The 20,032-nt window shown below is 36.6% G+C and overlaps 1 protein-coding gene across 1 annotated transcript; it reads left to right on the plus strand.

Moving 5' to 3' along the window:
- Nucleotides 1–209: 209 nt before the first annotated feature.
- Nucleotides 210–18,932, plus strand: lifra (LIF receptor subunit alpha a). The gene is given in 18 exon segments (XM_082171069.1): nucleotides 210–323; nucleotides 326–346; nucleotides 1,084–1,226; nucleotides 3,134–3,287; nucleotides 3,819–4,091; nucleotides 4,773–4,902; nucleotides 5,529–5,662; nucleotides 5,790–5,932; nucleotides 6,616–6,769; nucleotides 7,004–7,068; nucleotides 7,196–7,415; nucleotides 8,400–8,582; nucleotides 10,644–10,745; nucleotides 11,952–12,101; nucleotides 12,507–12,644; nucleotides 12,827–12,923; nucleotides 13,239–13,305; nucleotides 14,847–18,932. Coding segments are annotated over 18 exon segments (2,805 nt in total). The 5' UTR covers nucleotides 210–280; the 3' UTR covers nucleotides 15,435–18,932.
- Nucleotides 18,933–20,032: the final 1,100 nt, after the last annotated feature.

Raw genomic sequence — 20,032 nt, forward strand, 5'->3', positions numbered from 1 at the left:
AATACAGTATGATTTCCTATTTTTTCTGTTGATTTTGCAAAATTGAGATTAATGCTAAAAGTCTGTGCAATTAAAAAAGGTTGATGTTAATTATGAAATGAAAATACAATTTTTGTTAATCAATATTGTGTCAGTATCACAATCCCAGATGCTGTTATACCCTCTGATTTATGTCCTGTAAAACAGATGTTTTGTGTGTTTTGTCGTAGGTTGTGTTCTCCAGGTGTCGGTTGTGTTCAGCTCTTTCTGTAAGCGGTAAAGCGGTGCTGGTTCGGTCAGTATGCAGGGCTGGGTGATTCTGGCTCTGTGTCTGAGCCTCGGGTCTTACGCTCTCGAGGGCAGAATGGTGAGTGTCATCAAATTCCAAGCCAGATTGATCAGGACATGTTAGAGAATTAAAACTGGTCACCCTAGGTTTAAACTCGGATTACATGACATCAACAAAACATGTCGTAACACTGGTTAAATTTAGTGTTAGTGTGATTTTGACACCACAATAAAATGTATCAATACATTTTATTCCATTCAAAATTATGAGGACTGTAATATAATGTCATATTTTATTCAAAATTCTCTGAAAAAGAGAAATATTTTGTGAAATATTTTTCCAGCTTCAAATAACTGTTTTCTATTTGAATATCTTCTAAGTGTAATTTATTCCTGTGAAGCAAAGCTTCTTTACTCCCATGTTCAGTGTCACATGATCCTTCCAGTATGCTGATTAGCTGCTCAAGAAACATTTATTATCAATGTGATTATAGATTATAGAAAAACTGCTCAGTGTATATATGGTTTAATTCATTACAGGTTTACTATGATTTACCAACTGAAATGAATGCCCATGTCATTTCTTCTCTCGCTCTCTCTCTCTCTCTCTCTCTCTCTCTCTCTCTCTGTGTCTGTCTCTGTCTCTCTCTCTCTCTCTCTCTCTCTCTCTCTCTCTCTCTCTCTCTCTCTCTCTCTCTCTCTCTCTCTCTCTCTCTCTCTCTCTCTCTCTCTCTCTCTCTCTCTCTCTCTCTCTCTCTCTCTCTCTCTCTCTCTCTCTCTCTCTCTCTCTCTCTCTGTGTGTGTGTTATTGTACAGGTCTGAGTGAACTTCCTGTGCCCCGTGGTTTATCACTACAGCCTGATTTACCTGCACAGACTCTTTCTTTGTCATGGCAAAGTGACTCATCGCTTTTTGACATCGAGATTTTCCACACCGAGCTCATGAATGTGGTGCTAAATGTAAGCGCTCTCACACATCTCTGCCGTTGGATGTCATGTCGACTGTTAATCTGTGTTTTAGTTTTTTAGGGTTGATGCATGCATGTGGGTGTGAGCCATTAAGCACTGGGAATCATTACTGGTACATCATGTCCTTTGTGCCACATCCAGGTCTTTATGATACAATGCGGTTCCACCTTAATTTCAGTAACAAGAGATTAAATGCAAATACATTCAAACCAGTTTCTCCGTTCAATGTTTTCCCATATCCTATGAGTCACACCGACTGTGACTTTAAGAGCAACATGTTATGATAGCGATTACATTCATGTCTAACTTGTTTTGGAATTTATTGGCTAATGTTAGTCTGTCTATATTGCAAAATATTTTTTGCTTATTTGGATTGATTGTTATTGCATTCTAGACCCATAAAGCAATAATCAAGGCAATGTTGATTACCACAGAAAACAATATCTGCTGGCCTTTCATTGTAATTGCATTACCGTTCCTTTTTAACTGAGGGACGAGTCTAAATGGCTTCCTGTGGTAATCGATGGCATGCCACAGACTCTGTCGATACATCTGATGTAATTGCTTTAGAATATTCATGTCAACATGAAATCTGAATTTATGTGTTTACTTTCATAGTTTGAGTTCTTGTTGTCTTATTGAGTACAATTCATCAGTGCACATTATTCCAAATCTGCCATCAAAAAAAAAACTTCCTTTGCTTCTAAACCATCTTTTTTATTTGGGCTGATTATTATTATTATTTATTTTATTTTTTGGGGCTGGAAGGAAGGAAAATAATGTGAACCCAATAGCCAAAAAGCTGTTGTTGTAGGTAATGCAGCCTTTCTAAATACATTGCTGATAATTAACACAGGAACTTATAGCCATAGAGTTTCCTGTGATAATAGCAAATAACAATAAAAAACTTTTTCAGCAGCTTAGTTCTTGAAGTGTTTTTCCATTCGTTTTTTTTATATAAGGATTTAAAAAAGACTTTGTTTAAGAGTTACAAGCAATGGCATGAACCAACCCAATCAGCTTCATGGTGAACCACAACATTACAAACAAACTTTGATTCGAAGCAGAAAAGTATTTGAATATCAGACAAAAAGGGACAAGACTGTGTACTCACCGGCTTTAATGAGGGAAAGAACTACAGGTCCATGAAGCATTGAGAATGACAATCAAATTTAAAATGGGGAATTATGAAACTATTAATTTAAAGAAGTTACTTATACTATACAACAAATTGTAAATCTTGCGCAAAATATATTTATTTTAAGTTTATTCGAAAATAAATATACAATTATTTAAGTAGTTTAATTCTATTACATTATTTGCTGTGCTTCAAGGGAGCTAAAGACTTCTTTTGGTGAAATTTGCTTAGTTGTCACGATTCTTAGATTGATGGAGATTTATTTCAATTTTTTTGCAGAATTATGGGTAATGTTTTCACCATTCCGCTGTTTAGCACGATTCTTTAAAAAAGTTTAAATGTGGGCTGACTGCTTTAACAAAATCTTATACCATGAATTTAACAATCTTGGAGCTCATAGTAGGTCTGTTAAAAATCAATTCCCTTATGGAAAAAAATAATCGGGTTTTTACTTCCCGAACCCGACTGTTACACTCTATTCTGACTTTTACCATCCAATCAAATGCAGATGCTATAAATCAACATCACTATATGTTGTTTCACTCAGAATCACATTATGGAAGTGAATCGGGTTGCGAATGCTGGCTTTAAGATCAAAGGGTCAAAACTGCTTATCACTTTCATAATGTAGAGCATGGTGCTTTCAACACCTAGATCATGCGTTTGATTCTCAGGAAATGCATGAACTAATCAAATTTGAGAGACAATTTACATGAATACATTTGGCAGATGTAGTGATTTATATTGTTTTAATTTGTAGGAGACGGTGGCAGTGAAAGCAGATCCTGTGACAGGACGTTGTGGTTGGACCTGGCGCTCACCGTCACCTTTGGAGTGCACTTCTCATTCAGTGCAAATCAGAGCACGAAACCAGCAGTCGGTCAGCCAGTGGAGCCCCCTTCAGACCATTCCAGGTACTGAAAAAACACTTCCGAAAAGCTGCTGGACCTGAAACCGGTCCTGCTCGGCCTGGGCATCTGCAAACCTTTCTCAAAATCAGCCCACAAACAAACATACTAGCACTTTGTGGTCCTTGTTTTGAGAACTTATTTCAGCATTCAAAGTCATTTAATTCAGTCATTTCAATTTATACCGTGAGTTTTATGTGTTAAGTATTTCACAAATATGATATTTAGGATCTAAAGATGTTTTATTTCAGACAGACATGGAAAATAAAGTTGCTGGAGTAGCTTTGCAGTGTGACACATTTAGGAACTGGCCTTTTTAAATGTAGACAGACACATCTGTTGATTATAATGGCAGTGATCTAATTTTGTACCAGATAGTTTTGTTTCTGCGCTTGGAGCTGTTTTGAAAGCTATAAAAGGACATTTTCTGTTTTGCTGTTGCTCTTTGGATGCACTAGAAAACATTTCTTCTTTAAAGAAAAGTTAAAGTTGTTATTTAAACCATTTACACCCTTACCCTCATCCTTTTGTCTCCAGGGTCGGATATTCCTGAGAAGTCTGATTCTTACATGTATCCCCAGGATAAGGTGGTTCCCGTGGGCAGTAATATGACATTCTGCTGTATTGTTAAGGAAAAGTTAAATTTCAAAGAAATATTGTACAAGGGTCAGACGATGAGCGCCACACGTCTGAGCAGAAGAACTTACGCCATCACCGTAACCAACCAGCCAGCGTCTGCCAAGACCGGCACAAATGTGGTCTGCTGTTCCCCAATGTTGACCCTCACTGGAGCTGTGGTGTTTGTAGGCTGTGAGTATAATTCATCAATATATAAGAAATAATTAAGAAATGTGTATTAAATATTTATAATTATACATGCATACCATTCAAAAGTTTATGTTAGGGCTAATGTTTTTGAAATAAGTCTCTTATTGCTCACCAAAGCTGCATTTATTTGATAAAACATACTGAAATATGATAATTAAAATAAGTTTTCTATTAAAAATATTTTACTCCAGTCTTCACTGTCACATGATTCTTCAGAAATCATTGTAATATGCTGATTTTCTGCTCAAGAAACATTTCTTATCATCAGTTGAAAAACAGTTGTGCTGCTTAATATTTTTATGGAAACTGTGATAAAAAAAAAAAATCAGGATTCTTTGATGAATTAAAAAAAATATATATAATTAAATGTTTTTTTAAATGTTTTATATGTAAAATATGTAAAATGCTATATGGTTGACTGTGGCTGTATTTATTTATTTTTCACCTAGATATTTATCTTAATTAGTGGTTTGCCAAAATATCATGATATATAAACTCAATAAACATATATATCCACGACTGTGAAATACACATACAATTTCAGAAAACAGGAAGATCTGAGTGTTCATTTTTAGCATAATGACTAGCACTGGATGATTGCTGTGCAGTGTGCAGTGTTAAAGAGCGACTTCATGTGGCTTTTGTTGTATGTAATTGCTGCAGATCCGCCGGGCGATGAGGGGTTGGTCTGCGAGACGCGGGACCTGGCATCCGCAGAATGTTCTTGGAAGAAAGGACGAGACACTCACTTGAAAAGAAAGATCAACCACACTAACTACACCCTTAATGGAAGGCAAGAAACACACTACACAAGAACCACTCTGACCACACTATAGCATTTGGCGCTCGGGACCGTAATGTCCTTGGAACATAAAAAGATCACCAAACAGCAAACCACATTAAATGAGATGGAAAAGGATACTTGTGTCATGTATATATTTACTGCTAATCAAGGAATTCCATTAGTTCTTGTCTGATGTGTATATATATTACATATGAATATTTCTAAATATATATTATTTAATAATGATGATAATTATTTGTATTAATAAATGTTACATGCACTGACATACAAAAGTTTAGGGTCGATTCAGTTTTTTTTTTTTTAAGAAGTCTCTTCTGCTCACCAAGGCTGCATTTATTTGATCAAAAATACAGTAAAAACTTCTATATATTTTCTATTGTAATATATTTTAAAAGGTAATTTATTCCTGTGGTGCAAAGCTGAATTTTCAGCATCATTACTCCAGTCTCCAGTGTCACATGATCCTTCAGAAATTATTCTAATATGATGATTTGCTGCTATTAACGTATGTCCTGCATATCATTACTGCAGATTCAAGAATTACATTAATGTTCTAATTTAATTATTGCACCATTTCCTGTCTGAATGAATGAACGTCTAGTTTTTATCCGCAGGGACTGTTTGGAGGCTAATGAAGGGAAGACCTGGTTGTGTAGCTCGAAGGTCTGGGAGGAGAACTGGACTCTGGTGGCTCGAAATCCTCTTGGAACAGTTCGGCTTACTGACTCTGCCCAACTCGCTGACCGCGGTACCACATTTTCAATACGTTCCCCTTTTAATCGAGAATATCTGCATTATAAATAGAGTCCAAGCGACTGTGTCTTAATATTCTCACGAGTGAGAACTCTTCTCTGACGCTGTTGTCTCTCTTCCAGTACATCTGTTGGCTCCAGCAAACGTGACAGCGGTTGTCGAGGCGTGGAAGGCCACACTGAAGTGGAGCTGGCCTGTGGCGGCGTATAAAAAGCTGGAGATGCTGTGCCAGCTGAAGCTCATCGGCCATGAACTTTCCAGCACAGTAAGTTCACTGCTCAGATTTCAGCTCCCAGAATCCTGCTTGCTTTTTGTGTGGTCTTGGGAGTTAAAAGGGTAGTTTACCCCAAAATGTAAATTCTGGCATCATTTACTCAAGGAAAAAAACACAGCTTTTATGTCAAGGTGTTGAGAAAATGATGACTAAACAAGACAAAACCAAAATGTGAGTGAGGTGCATAATGCTTGTCCTCAAAAAGCTAAAAGAAATTACTATAAAACACCATTAAAGCCTAAATCGCCTAAAGTCATACAATAGCTTTAAAGTTTTAATAATTCACCTCAGCCAAATTTAATATGCGCATGTGCATTTTTTTAAATGAACAATTGTCTGTGAATAATGACTTGTATTTCAATTTGTTCCTCACATAAACATTATGGTGTGCATGCATATAATATATTGTTATTGTTATTCATGCTTTTCAATATTTTCTGCAAAATATTGAAAACAAAATTGTGTTTAAAAGAAGACATGAGAGTGGAATAAATTATAACAGAATAGTTTTGGGTTACTTTTCCTTCTGTGTTTTCCCCGTTCTTATTACTCAAGCCACCTTGGCAATGATGTTTTTTAAATCAGTTTAACCATTCATGTAGGACTATATAATATTTAAAAATGGCTACTGATTTCTAACTGATGGGCTGATATTTCTCTCTGTGTGTCTTTAGCGTAACTACAGTGGCACAGGTTTGTCATCTGTGATGCTGGAGGACTTGTGGCCAGATGTGGACTACACTGTGACTGTGCGCTGCGGATCCAAGCAAGCTTTCTGGAAGTGGGGGGATGAGAGCGCCCCCTACAGCATACACACAAAAATGGACCGTGAGTGGTTAAAATAACTTGCAGAAAATTAAATAATAAATCAGAAATGATATAGTCTACTTTGTCTGTTTCTTAGTCACCACATATGACAGGGCAGTAATCACTCACATGCTCTAAAACACGGTGTCATTTTCCTAATTGTTTACCCTGCTTTTCTACATCATTTCCTGTTATTTTAATGTTTATTGTATATTAAGTTTCTAAAGATCTATAACAAAGTCTGTTCATTTTCAGGTCCTGATGCTCTTGATGTCTGGCTCTGGATGGACAGCATTAACACAGGACGTGTTTTTTGGAAAGTAGGAAAAAACATTGTTTTACATTCGTCATAATCAAGGATATGAAACGCAGATTATGTCAAAAAACGGAATAATGTGTTATTCTTCTAAGAAGTAAACATGGTGCCATCTGACTCTTTCCATTCAGCCGCTGTCTGTGAGGAAAAGTCACGGTGCATTAGTCGGCTACAAGGTCTCTCAGAGCTCAGCAGAGGGAGACGGGTGGACATCGGTTTCTCTTCCTCCCGAGAGATTAAACCATCCCGTCATCCTTAACAACGGCAGTGACATCACCGTTGCCGTGGCAGCACAGAACCCAGCTGGTCTCTCTCAGCCTTCCGCTGTGACCACACCAGCATACAGAGCAGGTAGAGGGAGCCTGGGACATTTCCTCAGATACCAGATGATTCAAATGTTTTGTGTATCATTTTACCACACCTAAAAAACTTTAGTCAAATAAAAGTATTAATATTTAAAAATGTAAATATATTAATATTATGTGTGTGTGTGTGTGTGTGTGTGTATGTATGTTATGTATGTATACATATATATGTATATATGAAGAGTTCAGATGCAAAAGCCTCTAAGTGCCATCTGAAATTTTCTTCTAGAATGATCATTTTTATCAAGCTCGTATATTTAAGTTCAGTAATTTCACTTAAATGGCAATGAAAATTACCTATTAATTGTAATTTAAGTGAAATTACTGAACTTAAATATACGAGCTTGATAAAAATGATAATTCTAGAAGAAAATTTCAGATGGCACTTAGAGGCTTTTGCATCTGAACTCTTCATAAATATATACACACACACACACACACACACACACATTTTTATTAATATTATTATTTTTATATTTTAAAAACATTTAACATGGCTAGTTTGACATTAAAACTGTTTCAGTCTATTCTGTGTGAAAAATATCCCCAAAAAGGCCTTTATAGCTATTTTATGTATAAATTAAATAAAAATATTTTTTAATTATGGAGCCCCAGCTCATGACATACGGACAAAAAAAAATATATATCGTGGCCACGAATTAAGAATTTGTTCCCAGGACTTATTAATCTGTTCTCTCGTTTTGATTTAACAAGGGAACAAATGATTACATTTGTGGTCATGATTTAGTAACTCAAGGGAATAAATTATTCTATTGTGTGAACGATTTAAATCTTAAAATGAGGGAATGAATTGTTAATTTGATTATACATATTGTTTTCCCTACATGTCATGTGCCTTATCAAATTAATTCTAATTAATTACGCTTTTCTGAGTGGCACTTCAGCACTGATTGCTGTATAATGCAATTAACTGTTTTAATCCATTGACATTTGATCATTTGTCCTGTAGATTCCCAGCTGTCTGTGTCTGAGCTGCTTGGCACAAATGAGTCGTTTGACCTCTCCTGGCAGCCTAACGCCAATGCCAGCGGAGGGTACGTGGTGGAGTGGGTGCCGACCGGCTGCCGTGACCTGTGCCCGGTTAACTGGGAGAAAGTTCCAGAATCAGACACCAGCTTCACTGTGAAGCCAGGTGAGTCCTTTAAATGAATCTACAAGTGACTCATCTATTGAAGTTTTCTTTTTAATTTCCTGTTCTTTTATTAAATACATTGATCCCTAAAAGTATTTGTACACTTAAAAATGTCTGCATGGCAGATAATAAAATACCAAACCATCTTCCCTCAAATGCTGTAGGATATTTTCTCTTCACTGACTCAATATATTTGAAACGGCTGTTTTGGGGGATTTTTTTAGTGGATATATGAGGTCAGTTCTTCTCAAGCTCACACGGGTGTCCTAGCAGAGAACCACAGGTTTAGTGTTCATCTCATTAAAGTGCCCCTAGTATGTTTTCTTTTCAGATATTAACTTTTATATAGCAGTTTGTGCAGGATAAATGGAGTTATTGTCTCCCAAAAGAACCGATTCTGAACTCCCTGAGACGAGTCGTCAGTAATTCCAGCCTTCTTGAACCTATACTGGTTTGTAGCAAATTTGCATAATGCCCAGCTATGGCCTTCATTGGCTGCCCACGAACATAGACAACATTGTTACTGTTCACATCACTGTGTTTACAAGTGCTGAGTAAGCCCAGGAGCTGAAACTCACATATGGTAACAGGTAGGGGTGTAACGATATTCGAACCGAACCGAAAAACCGCGATACACCACCCACGATACGAATCGCGATACTCTCATGGCGTACCGAACACGCCCGCCCCGCCCCCTGCTGTCCCGGCTCATTGGACCTCACCTCATGTCTTATGTGTACACAACGAATACAGCGTTGCCTAACCACCATTAACCACATTTAATCGCAATAAGCTCAGTGTTTTGTTACATTCGATAATAAGCCAGGTGTAATCTTTCAAATTCTGTCTATTTGATCACGAAATTCAAACATTAAATGTCGTTTTGGCGCTCTTTGATGTGGCGTGACTCCTCATTTAAAGCGGCAGCGCGGAGCGCGAGTAAACGCGATTCTCTTCCTCAGTTACAGAATAAACATGAATGGACACCTGAAGGTATGTTGAAAGATACAGTATACTTACTGAAAGGCATCATAACTCGTGTAATCGCTCAGTCAGTGTTTCAACAGCGGAAATACGTCAATAAAACGCTTAGTTTTTCACATAGCTTTATTTACCTCAGGCAAGTCATTCAGTGTCCACAGCTTGTTGGTTTGCTAAGGAAATGAACTCTTTCACTAAATAAATGCACTATATTAGCCTATATATTATATTTTACTTAACCTGTTAATGATATCTTGATTATTTAATGTATGTTTAAAATATCTGTCATGAAAATGACAGCAACTGTGTAAATTATTATATTTCAATAATAAATTAGAGTAAAAATGTTAATGTAAAAACTGCCTTATGTGCAGTTTACATGTTTTCATACAATTTGTTACTTGAGTGTTGATTATTATTATATCTAAAAATAAATAGCAACTGAATTTAGGCTAAAAGTCTAGGCTCTGTTGTTACGCTTTAATGTTATAGTAATGTGCAAGTAAGGGCTCCTATATAGTTTACAGCATTAGCAGATGATTTTTTTTATCCTTGCGAAACGTTTACTTGTAATTGAATTAATTTAAAGACAAGGACACAATTTGTTCATTAAAGCACTGTTTAACAAAAAAAACAAGCAATTTTAGTTTTCTAAACCCCCCACTCCACCTAAATGAACCGAACCGAACCGAACCGAGACGTCAAAACCGTGGGACGTACCGAACCGTCAGTTTTGTGTATCGTTACACCCCTAGTAACAGGCGTTTAGTGTCCGACGCATGCTGTAAGTGTTTGACCAATCACAACAGACTGGGCCATCTGACCAATCAGAGCAGGCTCTTAGAAAGGAGGTGTTTTGACTGGATCCTTTATTTAACTTTTCTCACATACATGCCAGATGGTTTGATATTTTGTTATTTCTGATGCAATGGTATTCATTTTTTAAAATGTGTGACTTGAGTGTCTAAATACACTGTGGAAAATTGACTGGAATTTGAATTTCTTCATGCTTTGTTTACACCACACCTGAATGTTTTTTTCCATGCGCCTGGTTGATTGATGAGTCTCTGCTGATTTCAGACTCTCTGGAGGAAGGAGTGAGGTACACCGTATCAGTGTATGTTCTCTCAGCTGGCCCTGCTTCGCTGCTGCAGAGATGGCACGGATACTCGCAGGAAATGAGTAAGAGAACCATTGCTTTTCACCGCTCATAAAGAGCTTTCACACATACAGCCTTTGCCCGTAAATTTCGACAACATTTTTCCACTAAGAAGTCCTGTGTGACTTGTTGATAAAATGCTGGCAAATCTTTCAACTTTTTGTGCAGGCATGTGAATGGCAGCATTATGTAATTTATGTAAAACACAGACAGCCGATGCTTGTGTGAATAGCATATTCACGCCTTTACTGGAAACGTTAATTCACCAATTTTATGGGAAGTTTGTGTGAATTGGCTTTTGACTTTTTTTTACTGATGCAAAATAGCATCTGGTTATTTTTTGGTTAACCGCTAGTTTAAATAACCCATGCAATGGTTTAACAAGCACAGGTTTACCTTCAGGAAGGTGGGGCAGGACATATAAAATAGCCCACCCGTTTCTTTTCATATAGTTTATGTTAGAGCCTGGAAAAATCACTTGTAAGGTTGTATCATGCATGAAAGGAGCAAATTCCAACCACATTTGAGGTTTGGGGAAGAATATACTATATGTCGCTTAACTGAAAGGAATCAAGATATATATATATATATATATATATATATATATATATATATATATATATATATATATATATATATATATATATATATATAGCTTAGTCGGACTCAAATTAGTAGACACCCTTGTGCGTGCTTGTATTTAAATATGTGTATCTGCAACTTTATTTAGTCAACATTAAGTCAAGTATGCTTGCATATCATTATCGAACTCCTCTAAGCTTACTGACATGAATGAAGATCCACAAAACTTTTGGTTTCATGTGGTCTTAAATGACTTAAACCGCTGCTACTAATGATACTCACTGATTTATGCATAATCTCACTGTCTAGAATTGCTTTGTTTTTGACTATTTGTGTGTTAATAATTTATTTTAAAACTCTTTATTTTTATACTTTCTTTATACAGGGAACACATGTACAATAGTAGTGCTAACTTTGCCAATTTACATTAATAACAAAAATGATGGCACAATATACATGTAGTAACCATTTCTATACCTTCAAATAAACATTAAAAGAAGCTTGTAATGTAGTTAACGGAGCCATTTGCTTGGGTGATATCTAAAAAATAAATAAACAGAAATGAACCTAACCCACTTATTGGGACGTTACATATTGTTGCTTACTTGTATGATATCTTTTTGCTTCTCTCGTTCGATCTTCTGTAGTTCCTGCAGAGCCAGTTGGTGAACTATCAGCCAATCAAACTGGCTCGGACGTGCTGTTGTCTTGGAAAGCTGCCGCGATGGAACAGCAGCGAGGCTTCATACGCGGATACACCATCTACCTGGCAAATGCTGCACGTCTGGATCTCGTTGGTAAGCACTTTCACACATTTGTGAGTAGAAAAAACATCTTCTGATGAGAACAGAAATGCTTTATTATTACATTATAGTGCAAGCAAAATGACTAACTGGACAATGGAAAGTTTGCCAAAACATGAATTTGGCCTCTTGTTTCAAATTAAAACTTCCATGCGAGACTTTGGATAATTATATTACATTATCCAAAGCTCAAAATGAATTTGAAAAAAAATCGCATTTCATGTGATTTTTGTTTTGTTTTTGCCATTCAAACTAAATCTGATCGGATTTCAGTTGGTTATGCACAAATTGGATTTGGCCTGACAGTCTGTCTATAATGTATTTTAACAAAAATAAAACTTTTTTTTTTAATCTTTTGTTATATATTTTAATACTTGTCTCATGTGGTTGTGCTCCTAGCTAACATCTCTGATCCTGAGGTGCGCTCATACAGGGTGAAGGGTTTGCCTCTGAGCTCGCACAAGTTCATAGTGAAGGCCTACACTTCAGTTGGGGAGGACACGGGGTCGACTGTGGCCATTAAAATGGAGATGGACAGTAAGACATTGTGATGCTCATTCAGAGATTCTGCCATTAATCTGCAGCCTTACTTAGTATCAATGCCAGCATTTGTTGGGATATCTGAACTGCTTAAATAGAACAACTAATAAATTCAGATATTGCAGATAACACAAGATTATGTCCTTCTCCTAAACCTCTCGTTTTCTCTGTTCATCCAGCGGCCGACATGCTGTTTGTTGGAATTCTTGTGCCGTTGGCAGCCATGTTCTGCTGTCTCATCCTCATCAGCATCTGCTGCTACAAGAAGAGAGAGTGGTACGACTTTATTCATGTGGTGTTAATGTTAAATCATTTCATAAATCCACTTTATCAAATCATTTTTGACCTACAGAAATGTTTGCTACAACAGACAGCTGTTCTTTCAGTCTTACTGATCAGTCAGTGTTATTTTGGTAATGTTAATATACTAATACAGTGTATTTTAGTATTTGGATTACATTAATTGGTACATTAATTAGAATTTTTGTCGGTTTTAGTCATTTTGTTGTGTTTTTTAACGAAAACAACACAGATGTAAATCAGTTATTAACGTGTTTTCTTAATGAGTGTGTGTTATTTATTTAATTCCAGGGTAAAGAAAGCTTTCTATCCTGAAATTCCTGGACCTAAAGTATCTGGAGACTGGTCGTCCCCACCGGTAAAAGAGTTTTTAGTGGTGTTTGGCATTGAATCATATCTTGATTTAAACACAAACGCAATCTCATTCTTAAATGTCAGTGATTCGCCAGTGTCTATATAACCTTTGACAAAATCACACCAGAACATTCAAATCTATGTTTCGCGGAGCTTCGCACTGCCGCTGAGCCGGAGAGAGCAGTTATCTTTCAACAGTCTTTGCAACCACACAGTTTCATGATTTCTGTGTTACAAATATTCATATTATCACAGAAGTACTGGGATAAAAGTTTATAGTTCAGATATAAACACTGATGTCTACGGTAGCGATCAAAGTAGAGCAAATCACCTTTTGAAAGTTACTTGGCGATTCAAACAACAATTACATCATTACACCAGTAGGTGGAAACTTAAAGGGTTAGTTCACCCAAAAATGAAAATTCTGTCAGTAATTACTCACCCTCATGTTGTTCCAACCCCGTAAGACCTTCGTTCATCTTCAGAACACAAATTAAGATATTTTTGATTAAATCTGAGAGCTGTCTCACTCCTCCATAGGCTTCTAAAGACGTTATATGCATTAAAGACATCGTTAATATAGTCCATGTGACTACAGTGGCTCAATCTTAAGTTTATAAAGCGACGAGAATACTTTTTGTGCGCAAAAACAAACAAAAATACCGACTTTATTCCACTATTCATTTCCTTCTCTCTGGGTCTCGAGTTAGTTCACGTAGTGTTTTAGCGCAGCGCGTCTGTGTTGTACGTCACACGTAGGCTCACTATTGGCCGACGCTGGTCATGTGTGTGATGCGTGTGACGTGCAACACAGAAGCGCTACGCAGTTACACTACGTGAAAAAACTCGAGGCCCAGAGAGAAGGAAATGAATAGTGGAATAAAGTTGTTATTTTTGTTTTGTTTTGCGCACAAAAAGTATTCTCGTCGCTTTGTAAACTTAAGATTGAGCCACTGTAGTCACTTGGACTATATTAACGATCTCTTTAATGCATTTTCTGGGCCAGCAAGTTATAGTGTCTTAGAAGCCTATGAAGGAGTGAGACAGCTCTCAGATTTAATTAAAAAATATCTTAATTTGTGTTCCGAAGATGAACGAAAGTCTTACGGGGTTGGAACAACATGAGGGTGAGTAATTGCTGACAGAATTTTCATTTTTGGGTGAACTAACCCTTTAATGTTTGACATTGAATCATTCATTCAAGAGATGCGTTCACTTGTTTCATTATTGGATTAGTCAGTGTTTTTGAAGTATTTATGAGTGAGTCATTGAATCATTCAATCAAACGTTTTTTAATTTATTTTTTTATAATTGATTCAGATTGATAAACATTTTAATCCGCAGTAATAAACATTTTGTCAGAACCTCTAGTAAGTTGCATGTTATTTTGTTTAGTTGTCTGTTTAGAATCGTGAGAGAATTGTGATCTCTGTTTGAAACAAAAAAATCATTATTCTCAATTTAACCATAATCACGATTACTATTGCTAATAACGTTGTGCTACGAACATGAATGATTCCTGAAATTGCTGTTGTTTGTGTTTAGGGTCCTCTGGATGTGAAGCCCTCTCCCCACAGTCTGGTCCAGATTGTGGAGAGTCCAGAGTGGGATTTCCGTAAGAAGGGTCTGGTCCCGGTACCAGAGGAAGAGGAGGAGTTTGAGAACGACAACATCGAGGTAGACACAGACTCCGACGAACCGGCCCTCCTGAGGTATTACAACCAGGTTGTCGGTGACGGCTCCCACAGTAACCACGTCTCAGACTCCTCTGGTTCCTCGACCGCCTCCGTGGGCTCCACACAGACTGAAGTCACCTACACAGGCATCCAGAGCCCGAGCTCTTCACAGGGTGTGTGTGACGGTGGAGGTTACAGGCCTCAAATGCAGTCCGCCGCGGATCCAGCCGAGCCCCAAGGCGAGTTTGAGGCCGACTTCCAAGACGACAGCTTGAATACAGGCTATAAACCCCAGTGTTCCTGGCAGCTGGATTCTCCGGAGGCGGAAAACTTAAGTGGTTCGCTTGGCAGCCCTACGTCGGTCACATCATCCCAGTTCCTTCTTCCAGAATCCTCTGAGGAGAAACCACAGCCTTCCAGCACCTGGTTCCACAGTTTTCTCTCGGGAAAATCCTGAGAACGCACTACTTCACATATGTTTTCACGTTAGTTTGTGCCGTTCACCTTTTACGGAGATGTTTTCGGTTCGTTTTAGACTTCGTGCCCTTACTGGAAATCGTTCACAATTATGTAATCAACATCACTACTGTTTCTCAAGGACTTGTGTTACTGGCCAGAGAGGTGAAGTACTACTGAAGAGCTGAAGGTGGCCGTATCTCCTTCCGCTCGCTCGGAGCAGTATGACGTTTACCCCTTGGAACGCCGCTTTCGTTCATTCAAACAGTGTTCGTGCCTCTTTCTGCAGTGTGTTTGGTGTGATCGCTGTAAATCTACACCCTTGTGCACAACATTTCACTGCTCTTTTTTTATTCTTGATTTAACAGTTTTGTAGCAGTCAAATGTAGGAGGACCGGTAAAACATGTTGATTTGCATTTCAAATGATCAAAACCAATGCATTCTTGGAGGCTGCACCATTTTCAGGTGATTTAAAAAAAAAAAATTATGTAGCCTCAAGCTACTTTTTCTCCAGTCTCGATGTAGATGTAAACCGATATGTGCGCCTTGAATAAGCTGACAGAAAAAAAGGAAAAGCAGAATGGGGAAACGTGCGTCTCGGGTTTTGCTTTAACCCTTTATGACGTTTCCCTGATTAAGGAACACAGTTGAAGTGTTCACATGATCTTACACTGCCGGCTTCATCGGTGTAAAATGAATGTAAACACACTCAGTGTTGCTTAATGATGTAGTGCAGCTAGTTAGTTCTGTGTATTTTTGTTTAGAGGTTAAAAAAAAAAAAGATCCAGATTTGCTATGCTTGTTTGTAGGCCTTCACAGTTTGGCCAAACATTTTGTAATTGTATAGCAATGTGACTAATAATAGTATTAATTTTATTGAAAATTTATAATAAATAATAACTATTATTATTACTACTACTAACTATAACATTAAACAAAATAAGAAATATTACACTAATGTAATATTTCACTCTAAAATAAAAACAAAATTTTATTTTTTATTTTTTACAGTACAACTTTAAAATTACAATACTTTAGTTATGGATGTCTTAATTTCTTTATTTTCAAACGTTAAACCAACATGCTTTTATTTTGGCAGAAAACCACATGGTTTACTTTTTGTTACCAAACAGCCTTTACATTTGCAAATTGATAATCACACTAGGCCATATTTGGTTTATTTAGATTTTGTTTTTAAAGAAAAATTGGTAACATTTTACAATGTTTCATTTGTTAGCATTAGTTAATATATTAACTAACATGAACTAACAATGAGCAATACATTTGTTACTGTATTTGTTCATCTTTGTTAATGTAAGTTAATACAAATCCAGCTGTTCATGTTAGTTCACAGTGCATTAACTAATTTTAACAAATACAACTTTTGATTTTAATAATGTATTAGTAAATGCTGAAATTAACATTAACAAAGATTAATAAATGCTGTAGAAGTATTGTTCATTCTTAGTTCATGATGTAGTAAACCTCATTGTAAAGTGTTACCGAAAAATCTCTGCTATTGGTTTAATAATCCAGATTGTAGGATATTGGACTCTTCTAGTCCAAGTTTTCATTTTTGCTTTCCAAAGGTCAGCAACATTTGAAATTGGCATTATCCGTACAAGATGTGAAGCCCTTTTTCAGTTTTATGAATATGCATACTTTGTATTTGTATTTCAAACCCAAATGTCCTTGAATACGACTCACTTCAACTCTCACACATGCATTGCATCTCCCAGTATAAACTCAACCAAGTGTTATCGTATGTCCGGTTGTAGATGCGTCTGTCCAGGATACACCCCCGCTTGTTTCCACATGACCACAGTGCCTCAGGAGCTTAGTCATATTATTTCCAAAGAACAGCACCTTCTCTCAGAGCAGTTTCCTCATCATTAGGATGGGTTACCACCACAGGGTAAATCACTTTAACTGGCCTTACCGACATCAGAGCAACCTGCTATTCTAACATACAGACATATGGGAGCTATGTGTTTAACGTTACTGTGAAGGCCTTTTCCTGAGCACTGTGCATATCGCTAGTCCTCCAAATTCTTGTGCAGCAGTCAGAACAACAGATACGTCACATCAGGACAACATGACGCTTGTCATGATGTCGCTACACTGAGCCTGAATGGGAAAAGTCGACAAGAAATCAAAAGCGACCCTGTTTACTTTCTTAATCCATGGCGCTGTTGTGATTTAGATTTTAATAAGGTGCTCCACCTCTGAAACAATAGTTCAATTCATGCCTGATTCTTTTCTTCCATCACTGTAAACAATTTCTAACCCTCCCAAATCAAAAATTTCAAGTGACCGATAACATCTAAATTTTTCAATTGGCCCAAGTGAAATTCTTGTTGCAATAGTCTGTTAACATTGGCTCAATGAGAAATAATACGTCAGACTAATTGAAAAATTTAGATGTTATCGGTCACTTGAAATTTTTGACTTGGGGATGTAATTTTTTTTTACAGTGATGAAATACCCACTTTTCACCATCCAATCAGTGTCTATTAGATAAAATCAAGCCCCGCCTTCATTTTTTTTTTTCTAGTTTCCCTCTGAAACATCATGAAACGGAAGTAAAATGGGTTGCGATGCACTTTCTTGTCGACTTTAAAGAACTTCAGATAGCAGTTATTAAACTCCTAATGAGGCATGTGATTGAAAGGGCATTATATGATCATAATTAGGAGCAAGATTATGAAATATTATGGGATAGGTCAGCATCTACTGTTGCTTAAGCTTTAAACACTACTGTGAAAGATTTTATTACGTTGGAATAATTAGTTACTAATATGTCATTTTTGCCGTTGTACGTAGAGATAAGCCTACTAATGTTTATTTTTTTATTTGCTTGAATGAATGTGAAATGCACAAATGTCATTGTCTATATAAATGTTTTTTTTAACTGTTCAAGAATATGCATAGAAAGCCTTAGCTGGGGGGATTTTATAGCCCAGATGAGCCTGTTAATAGCAGTAAAAATGGAAAATGAGTTAATGATATATATTCTGACAACATCATCTCAAAGGCTACACTACAGAGAGAATGTGAGACAAATCTGATATATATCTGATAAATATCTATATCAGATTTGAGCAACTTCCGTATGCGATCAAGATGAGAGATCAGGGGGATGTCACGTCAAGCATGAGGCATTAATGTAAATATGTTAACACTATTGTAAATAAGCTTTTTTCTTGAGCATGAAGATCATCAGATGGGAATATTGCACCAAGTTAATAATTACTAATTAATATTACAATAATGTTGCCTTTGCATGCATGACGGATTCCACATTCAGTGTTCAGAGAGGGGAAAGATAAACTTTGAATGTTGAATAATTTCATTAGAAACACTATATGAGTGTGTGTAAACACGTGTAAGGAAAAACAAAGATGTATCCAGGCGTTTGAGCTCTTTATACTCTGCTAATACACTAACAGAATATTGTGCACTCTGTATTATTATAGACAATAAATCCAGATAAACCACTCTGTTTTTCTTTGATCATTTTTGCCTTTGGGCGTTGCATTGCGTGTAATGGCATTGAGAAATCTGTATGCAAGAAAGTGCAGTAATATTTTCTTTGTCAGTAAATCCCCTGAAGCTCTAAACCCCATTTTCCCCATAGTCCAGTGTGAAATGGGCCTTATCATCATTATGTGCAGAATGCTTTTGTGTTCTCCAGACAGGATGGCAGCAGGACCGCTCAGAGGAACATGTTGTGTTGGTCAGTTGTCCTCATTTTCACCTTTATAAACCCACTGCAACTTTCAGCCTATTCTCTTGTTTTATTGGTGCTCCATCTTAATCCTTCAGTTCTGTCCTTATATGAATCTCAGTCTTTTTTCTGGGATATGATGGACTTTCTCCATTACCAATAAAACACACACAAGTTAATATTTCTAAGGTTAAAAAAAAAAAAAAAAATTGGTTACACTTTATTTTAAGGTGTCATTGTTACAGTGTAATTAATATATTTAAGTACTGAGTAATATTAAGCAAGCAACTACATGTACTTTAGGATTAGGGTTTGGTTGAGGGTGTTGCATATAATTATGCATAATTTACTGTTATTACTATGGTATGTACATATGTAACAAGGACACTGTAAAATAAAGTGGTACCATTTTTTTTTTAATTAAAGATAAATTTATGCATTTTCAAACAACCAGCAATTATAACTATATGGCAGAACATTTTGAAAATACAGATACATTTTTTTATTCATGTGCATTAATAAATAACTAAACAAAATAATACAACTTTTAGAAATGTGTATGATTATTTGAGATCATAATTTGGAGTAAAGAATCATTTTAAGAACTTTTTCTTATTTATATATTATAATATTTGTATTTATTTATTTATTTTACTGATTTTTCAAATGGATAAGCATCAGATGGAAACCTTATTTAAAATATGTCGGTTCATTTCAAACTGGGATGCATGTGGGAATCATACACACACACACACACACACACACACACACACACACACACACACACACACACACACACACACACACATACGTGTGTGTGTGTGTGTGTGTGTGTGTGTGTGTGTGTGTGTGTGTGTGTGTGTGAGATTCC

The sequence above is a fragment of the Leuciscus leuciscus genome (genome assembly GCF_965113295.1).
Source record: "Leuciscus leuciscus genome assembly, chromosome: 5".
Taxonomy (NCBI): Eukaryota; Metazoa; Chordata; class Actinopteri; order Cypriniformes; family Leuciscidae; genus Leuciscus; species Leuciscus leuciscus.